At 38.3% G+C, this 9,688-nt stretch overlaps 1 protein-coding gene across 2 annotated transcripts in view; it reads right to left on the reverse strand.

The window, feature by feature from the left end:
• Positions 1-1,433: 1,433 nt before the first annotated feature.
• The window catches only part of ube3d (ubiquitin protein ligase E3D), a 47,931-nt gene continuing 39,676 nt past the window's right edge, over positions 1,434-9,688 (reverse strand). The window contains exon 11 of one of the 2 annotated variants that reach the window (XM_057835178.1): positions 1,434-1,500. In XM_057835178.1, the coding sequence (XP_057691161.1) occupies positions 1,474-1,500 (27 nt within the window). In that variant the 3' untranslated portion in view covers positions 1,434-1,473. Of the gene's footprint in view, positions 1,501-7,207; positions 9,209-9,688 lie in introns of those variants that run through there. The other variant, XM_057835179.1, reaches the window with a different exon arrangement.

A 9,688-nucleotide genomic window follows, 5' to 3' on the forward strand; every position in this document is an offset into this window, starting at 1 on the left:
TTTTGTTACTGAATTGTGTGTCATGTCCTGTTCATTAAGAGAATAAAAGAACCTGTAAAAAGAAGAAATCGACTTTTTTTCTTCTTCAATAGATATAGATTTTATTAACAGACTCAAGGTCCAAATCAAAGCACAGCACAAGCAAAAGATTAAAAACTAATAATAATAAAAAGAGAACTACAGTGAACCACACAGGGTCTCCCAGCGACCCACTTTTAAAATTACTAATACCAGTGCTTCCAGAACCGCGACAAGCAGCATGTAAAACAGTGCAAAATGTTAATCAGGCCCAACAAAATCACATTTTTAGCAACATTCAGACGACTATTAAAATTAAACATCAGCATCCTTAAAACAGACTGGAGCGTATTCACCTGAGCTGCTACAAACACTTCTGAAGCACTGCTCCATCTGGGCCTTTTTAACAAGATGATCACAGAGCCATTATATGCCACTTCTGGTCTCTGAAAGCTTGCTTTATTATAATTTGACCACACGTGCGCAGTGTAGAGGGGTGTACAATAGGCCTTAAACAAGGCCGCTTTGACCTCATCAGAGCACTGACCAAATTTACGAGGAAAAACATTGGCATGGACATACAGTGAACTGTCGAAATATGTTTTCATAGTCTGTCAGCATGTCTGTGATCATATGACAGATATTTCACCTGACTACAGGACTTTAAAACTTGACCTGACAATTTAATGTCAGGGAAAACTAACTGTTTGTTCTCATTTGTTCTCACAATCATAACAACACTCTTAGCATCATTCTGTTTTATATCGTATAACTAACTCCCCTTACCTGGAACACACTGTGAGCAACTGCTGCAGACCAGCTGACCATGGGCTAAGTAACACACAATCGTCTGGATACATTAGTTCTCAACACCCAACCCAACCCTAACCCTATCCCTCAAACTTTTTTTCTATGCTGTATTTTTTTTCCTGATTGAAGTGATTTTTTTTCAGATATTTTTGTTTGCTTGAATCAACTAATTTTTTGATTTAATTATAGACACAAATGTCCTACTCAAAATGTGGCCCAAACACAAAACATCACGTCAATCAAAAAGTATTTAAATAAATACAGAGATAAAAAAAAATAACCAAAAAAAAAACAAAACAAAAAAAACAACAACCTAAAACTTAAACTTGCATTCACTTTTTTTCTTTATTTTTATTCAAGTGACTTTTTTTTAATTGAAATATACAACTTTTTTGGATTGAATAATAGACATAAATGTACCTCAATATACACCTACTTAACTGTTATGACAGATCATTTATATAAAAATTGAATGAAATTGGAGATGGGATGCTCACCTGTACTCACCTTTTGCTGACTTAGAAGGGGGCAGATAAACAATCATCCCACTTCACCTGCATAGTTTGATGTGCATAGCAGGATGAAATAATTTTTAAAATTTTATTGGTAACACCTGCTTGGCTTAATTTCTTAACTTCCCATGGTTCACGCAGTCAAAACCCTTGGAAGCGTCTAGAAAACACATAAGCACAGAGGAGATTTTACTTATATAGGTATTCACCATTTTTTTTTTCAAACATTAATAAACATGTCCGTGCTATGCTTGGGTTTAAAACCGGACTATCTGTTGAGCATATTAATGTATTAACTCTTTCTTGTAGGATGAGTTCAAAAACCTTAGAACAGTAGCAAGGACGATGGGTCTATAAGACTAGGTTCATACCGCAGGTCATAATGGACACATCCGATTTTTCGTGTTTTTCCAACTCGAATGAGGCATTAATTTGATGGTCTCAACGGGAAAAGTTGCATAAAAGTGGACCATTTCAAATCCGTTCTAGGTCACTTTCATATGTGGTTAAAATTTGATCTGGGTCGCATTTTTCCACAATGTGGCAGTGGTACGAACTGTCAAGTACCCCAAATTGGAATTCATGCAGCAATTATGTCAGCAAAGAGCGAGTGAGACAGGGTGCTACGGTAGTGATGCAGGTGTTAGGGCCTAGCTTGAACGCGCCTTTTAGGGAAGAAGCAGGCTTGACAACAGGCATAAAAAATAAAATGGGAGGATATGCCTGAGAATGCTTGGTTTTCATATAACAAGATTGCTTACACGGCCGAGAGTCAGGGCAAACTGTCTGTATGTGAATAGGTCATATCCATATAAACTCTGAATATAAGACTAAACGGTGATTATCTTTGTTATTTGTGTCCTCTTGTTGGAAATCCAAATATGATCACCCGAGGATGACGTTGAGCCAGCATTTGTTTTGATGCTCGTGAGCATTCGGGTCAGTTTGCGCAGCATATCTCGGACTGCGAATTAGTGCGCATGTGTGATACTTGACCGCGCTCAATGGACAAAGGCAGTCTGAACTGGCATGCAAAAAAAAAAAAAAAAAAAAAACCATATGACAACAAATCAGAATTGTGCATTAAGACCTGCAGTATAACCCTAGCCTAATTGTCAGAGCTGCTCACTTTCCCTGCTTTGTCCTTAATGACAGGGACCGGCAACACTGACATCATAGAGTCAGGAAGACAGCCATGAACCATAAAAGAAGAACAGGTAAAGAGAGTGTCGCAAGCTTCGGACTAACACGCATTAGATGTTAGGTAATTTTATTTATTAGAAACATATGTATTATTAACAATGATTTGAGCAACTGTTTAATTTCATTAACGTGTTTCATACTGGTACTGAACACTACTCAATAAGTAGCACTCAGTAAAAAAAAAAAAAAGTTGGTAAACCCTGCAGAATGTACCGTTTGTTTCGGACTATTAGACACACCTTCACTGAGCTTGTTAATTTTCATATATAAGATGCACCTCATTATAAAGTGCATTAGTGTTTCAATGTACTGCATTTGTCAGTTGTTCTCTATATTTGAAAATTGTAATAATTGTAGTATTTATTATTTACGTTTTAGCAATGCGTTTAATGAATGTGTCTTGAGCACTTCACCTAGAACAGTATGATTCTCCAACAAAATAGGTTTGAGGTCATTAATCACAACCAGAATTAATTCACAAGGTGAACTGGATTAGAAGGTGCACTGTCAATTTTTGAGGAAAAATGAAGGATTTTGAGTGCACTTAATAGTCCGAAAAATACATTAATTCCAACCCTCTTATCACAACAACTTTTCCCTAACCATTGTGGCTCAAATACTGGAAACAAAAAAATGCATGCACCAGTTATTAGTGTTAAGTATTTTCACAAAATAACAGTCTGAAACGTCTAATGAGATACATGTCAGCAGTCAGTGTGCCGCCCCACTTGACACTTGCCTTTCGATCATCGAATGGACAAACACAAGGCAATACCTGGAACCTCGGCAAAGCATCTGATTGCGTTTAATAGTTTCCTCTGCTTATCATGTTGAAACAACTGTTATTCAAAACCTACTTCATTTGCACTCATGGGGAAAGCACAGAAAGGAAATAGGAAGCCCTTGACAGTTTGGAAAATGTATTTAATTAGCCTATTCATGCTCTGCTTTGCTATCTCAGCAGGCCCAATACTGTAGTTCTTTGTGCTTTTAAGAGTAATTGTCACCTGCCGCATCAGCATTCAGCTAATCTCTGCATGCAAGCGGAGGCAGGAAAATACCCCCTTCTCCCTACTAAGGGGAGTTAAAAATAGATATGCAAGAAAATGTGCTTTCTGGTCAGAGGTAACGTATGTCGAGGAAATGTTATTTTCACACATTGAGTAGAATCGTGGGCCAATAAGCTCCAGTACTTACTTTTAATACGTCTACTGTACTCAAATATTTTGTTTTTCACCAAGTCCCTGACAAAAATCCATGTGCTCAGAATGTGCCTGACAAGTCCTTCCTCAACAAAGAACAACCTGTCTAAATAACCATGTCCAAATATCTTTGGCTGCAATAAAATTTTAAATACCCCACGAATAACAGAGTGGCAATTTAAGTTATTGTGCTCCCCAAGAAGAAGAAAAAGGACAAAGTGAGTAAAACTTGAGACCTCCCTCCAGACGGTCTGAAAAACAGAACTGAATATGTTGAGGCCAAAATAAGATGCGAGTAAAATCAGATAAGCACTCGGTCTGCAATGTAACTGGCAACTGAATCATAAACAGATTGGGAATTGCCACATTTATGTGCTTCAACTCCAATCATAGAACAGACCACTAAATATTAGGGCAGTCAAAATTATCGCGTTAATGCGCGGTAATTAATTTTTTTAATGAATCACGTTAAAATATTTGACTTAATTAACGCACATGTCCTGCTCAGACAGTATTCTGCCTTTTGATAAGTTTTAAAGCAAGGTTTTTTGTGCTGTCTAACAGCGAACTCTTGTGGTCGCTTTGCGACATGGTTTATTGCTTTCTTGCCAGTTCAATATGGCTGCACGACGTCTCGGGCTGACGCCTACGTTGTAATGTTGTGCTCATATGATCCTTGGACAAGATTTGTCCGTAAGTATGGTCGTTGTAAAGAATGTACATATTATGTTAGTAAGCGAAATGTTATATTTTTTGTATGAGACGCTTTTTGTTTATGTTTAGTGAACCTGTATAGCTTGCTAAGCTAACGTTGTCGCTAATGCAATGCTTGTGTACTTATTTTTTTGTAGTTTCACTACGGTCTAAAGAGGACAGTGGTTTGAGGCCGTTTTATTAATAAATCCGATGAAAAAGGAAGAAGTCTGATTATTAAGGCGTCGTTCACTAGCTGTCTAGCCTTGGAAAAAGTAGACGCTTCGGAGTGAGGACAGCATAGACAGATTTAATTGACAGTAGAGTGAAATGCCCACTACAGTCCTTATGTACCGTATGTTGAATGTATATATCCATCTTGTGTCTTATCTTTCCATTCCAACAAATTATTTTACAGAATATATATATAATTTACAGAAAAATATGGCATATTTTATAGATGGTTTGAATTGCGATTAATTGCGATTAATTAATTTTTAAGCTGTAATTAACTCGATTAAAAATTTTAGTCATTTGACAGCCCTACTAAATATAATCCACATGTACAGTGGGGCAAATAAGTAGTTAGTCAACTACCAATTGTGAAAGTTCTCCTACTTGAAAAGATTAGAGAGGCCTGTAATTGTCAACATGGGCAAACCTCAGCCATGAGAGACAAAATGTGGAAAAAAAAACAGAAAATCACATTGTTTCATTTTTAAATAATTTATTTCAGAATAAGAGTGGAAAATAAGTATTTGGTCACCTATAAACAAGTAAGATTTCTGGCTGTCAAAGAGGTCTAACATCTTCTAACGAGGCTCCCCTCGTTACCTGTATTAAGGGCACCTGTTTTAACTCATTATCGGTATAAAAGACACCTGTCCACAAGCTCAGTCACTCACACTCCAAACTCCACTATGGCCAAGACCAAAGAGCTGTCGAAGGACACCAGAGACAAAATTGTAGACCTGCACCAGGCTGGGAAGACTGAATCTGCAATAGGTAAAACGCTTGGTGTAAAGAAATCAAAAGTGGGAGCAATTATTAGAAAATGGAAGACATACAAGACCACTGATAATCTCCCTCGATCTGGGGCTCCATGCAAGATCTCACCCCGTGGCGTCAAAATGATAACAAGAACGGTGAGCAAAAATCCCAGAACCACACGGGGGGACCCAGTGAATGACCTACAGAGAGCTGGGACCACAGTAACAAAGGCTACTATCAGTAGCACAATGCGCCGCCAGGGACTCAAATCCTGCACTGCCAGACGTGTCCCCCTGCTGAAGAAAGTTCACGTCCAGGCGGTTCGCTAGAAGAGGACTGGGAGAATGTGTTATGGTCAGATGAAACCAAAATAGAACTTTTTGGTAGAAACACAGGTTCTCGTGTTTGGAGGAGAAAGAATACTGAATTGCATCCGAAGAACACCATACCCACTGTGAAGTATGGAGGTGGAAACATCATGCTTTGTGGCTGTTTTTCAGCAAAGGGACCAGGACCACTGATCTTTGTAAAGGAAAGAATGAATGGGGCCATGTATCGAGAGATTTTGAGTGAAAATTTCCTTCCATCAGCAAGGGCATTGAAGGTGAGACGTCGCTGGGTCTTTCAGCATGACAATGATCCCAAACACACAGCCAGGGCAACAAAGGAGTGGCTTTGTTAGAAGCATTTCAAGGTCCTGGGGTGGCCTAGCCAGTCTCCAGATCTCATCTCCATAGAAAATCTGTGGAGGGAGTTGAAAGTCCGTGTTGCCCAACGACAGCCCCAAAACATCACTGCTCTAGAGGAGATCTGCATGGAGGAATAGGCCAAAATACCAGCAACAGTGTGTGAAGAGTTACAGAAAACGTTTGGCCACCGTTATTGCCAACAAAGGGTACATAAAGTATTGAGATGAACTTTTGGTATTGACCAAATACTTCTTTTCCAGCCATGATTTGCAAATAAATTCTTTAAAAATCAAACAATGTGATTTTCTGTTTTCCCCCCCCACATTCTGTCTCTCATGGTTGAGGTTTACCCATGTTGACAATTACAGGCCTCGCTAATACAGTATTTTCAAGTGGGAGAACTTGCACAATTAGTGGTTGACTAAATACTTATTTGCCCCACTGTATTATAGGTGCATAGACTGTTAAATGGGGAACGCTTACGTTTAGACTTTAGAGTGACAATGAAATTATGGTCCCAATATTTCGTACCCACCTTAACCCCAAGTCAGCCCAGGTCAACAACTTGGTATGCAACATTTCTTAATTTCTGTTACATACTGTAGTTTACATCGTTACTTTGTATTTTTTTTTGCTAATTTAGTCAGCATTTTGCCAGTTTGAACACTTCACGCAAAGTTTCGAAGTTAAATTTAATTTAGGTCTACTCATCAAGACCCAAGATTTGCAAAAGATTTGGCGGAATTAAAAATTGTGTTATGGGATTGAGGGATCATTAAGCTATTCTCCAAACCAAACCCATCCTACCATGTCTTTATGTACCTTGCTTTGCATATTGATAGAAGAAAAACAGAATTTGTATGATTATAATATCAAGACAATATGAAAAAATCTAAAAGCACATTCATTGCGCATTATAAACACTTTATTTTCCTCCCTTAAATACAAGCTTAATTTTTATAAAAGGGCTAAATATCGACAGAACTCAACATTTATCCTACAAGATGCAATTACTCTCAAGCAGAGGATTGGTTGCCGAGCACTGTAGATAAAGTGTCTCTAAAATAAGCTTCATCAAGCTAGCATAGGAACATTCTATTTGATGAGCAGAAAGAAAGAATTGACTTTTTGAATGAAAAACTCAAAACATTTTATTTTGGTGAAAAAATTCAAAAAACAAAGACAGATTCCCAACAACAGAAATACACAAAGACTTGAAATATGATTCAAACACAAATCATTGCACATCATCATCTATCTGAAATGTTACTATTACACTGTAAACTGTCTCACCACATTAGGCAAAAATATACACCAAAAATCATCAAATTCTGACTAGAAATACAGTGGTACCTCGACATACGATCGCTGTGACACACGATCTTTTTGACATCCGATGCAAAATTTGAACCGCCATTTTTCTCTACATTCAACGACATGCTTGAAATACGATTTATGACAGCGTCGCAATTTGTTTTCCCGCAAGACGGACGCACAGTGGGTTTTTTTGTGAGAGAAATCAAAATGGGTTCCAAGAATGTTAGTGCACGTGGTGAAAAAAGGAAAAAGGTGAGGCTTACCATTGAACTGAAGATGGAAATGACAGAAAAATATAAACCCGTAGAATATCTACGGTCTCGATGGTCCTCCTCTGACCTCCATTCACGAGCCTTTATAAGTTAAGGTAACAATTATTTTTGTGGTAACATCACCAGCTTCGTCAGGTTTTTAATATTTTTTTTTTCCCCAGAACTTGTGCAACACAACATTCTTACTGTCCGCCGCAGCGGAACATGAAAAGTGAAAGTAAAAAGTTCTGTCAAGTCAGCCACGTGGTGCGTTCAGGTACACCACGCAAAACACATCCGTCACATTAGAACCTGATTCGTTACATTATTACAGGTAATATTACTATTATTATTACGATTTTTCTTCATAATTTATTTGTCTTGCTCTGTGTAATTGTTATTTGCAATAATACTTGCAGCATTTATTAAGGATTTAGTGTAGGTTTTCAGGCTGTGGAACGAATTATGGAATTATAATGTATTCTGATGGGAAAATCCTGCTAGACATATGACCATTTCTACTTACAAACAAGGTCCTAGAACGAATTTACTTCGTATGTTGAGGTACCACTGTATACTGAAATGAAGTATCAGCTGTCCCATCCGAAGAGCATGAGTGCCCTCGAGGATAAACATATTTTCTATCATCAAACTAAAACGATCATATGTCTAGTTTTCTGTGGTCTCTTGGTGCCAAATAAAAACTGGGAGAAAGTTTGAAATCTTTAAACCAACACTAGGGAACTTTTCAACCTTTATAAAATATTTTCATAACATTTGTGATATGTTGACTGACAACTAGTTGAATGACACCTCTGTTATGGCATGAGAGGGTCTGTATTGCTTTCACCGGCACTAATTAACTTTGAGGAGGGTGGCAGGAACCCTGCCACACATAAAACTACAAATGTGCTGACTGCTTTAAAGCATGTGTCATTCCACCTTTCCCCATTCGTTATGCATGACCATCCTCCTCACCCAGATTCATCAGCGACAGAGGGCCGGTGGGGGGAATACGGTACAAAATTGTTTCTTATTTTCAATATCGTCATATGTTATTGTTTAGCCACAACTGGATTCATTACCTAATCACTATTCATCCTTCACACAGCTGCTGGAAACAGAAATGCCATTCAATCCAACTGCAGGCGACCAGGAGATCAGAATTTTACAAAACAGTGCGCTAGCCACAAGGGAAATGTTTTCTTTCTTAAGGCAAAACAGTAACACTTTTGTCCATCTGCCCCGCTAAAATGACCAAAACTGAAAGTTCCCCAGTGTTACTTTAAAGACGCCGCATGATTGATCACGCAGGTGTGATCTTAGGACTCAGAGGTTAAAGTAGTTTTCTAGGAAAAAAGGTTAAGATGGGGACATGCCTCCCAAATACACAGAAATCTCTTCTTGAAAGAAGAGAGTGACAGTAATCTGCTTCATTTGCCATTTCATGACCTTTGAGGAACAAAATATGGCCTCAAACCTCCGGCAGCTCTTCTGGGCATTCACAGTCGTAGGTAAGCCACCTGAGGACAAAAAAAAAAAAAAAAAAAACGAAACAAAAAATGAGCAGGTAGTTATAAACAAACATTGTTTATTTTTAGCATTTCAGAGAACTCTTTGAAATTGTTTTCCCAAAAGCACAGATGCACAGCTATGCTGAAGACTGCTAATCAGCATAGCAATACTTTATCAGCAATTATTGTCTTCAAATAAAACCCCCACAGGTGGCAGGGATTTCACAAGTTAAAAAACAAATTTAGCCAAACAAAGCACTTAAAGCAAATCAACTAAACCTGATCCTGCCTCACTTCCCCCATCTGCTATTCCTGGGTGTTTGCCTGCTGCAGACAATCATCGTGTTTTACCAAGGGCTCCACACTGCGATGATGGATGAGGGCATTTGCCTCACTCAAGGCCGTGTCTTCTCTGTCCCCATGCCAATGCTTGCTCGCCACTCAGGCGCATCAATGGTAATTCATACAAATGATAAACAGTAAATGGAG

This window comes from Corythoichthys intestinalis, chromosome 4 (assembly GCF_030265065.1).
Source record: "Corythoichthys intestinalis isolate RoL2023-P3 chromosome 4, ASM3026506v1, whole genome shotgun sequence".
NCBI classification, from domain to species: Eukaryota; Metazoa; Chordata; class Actinopteri; order Syngnathiformes; family Syngnathidae; genus Corythoichthys; species Corythoichthys intestinalis.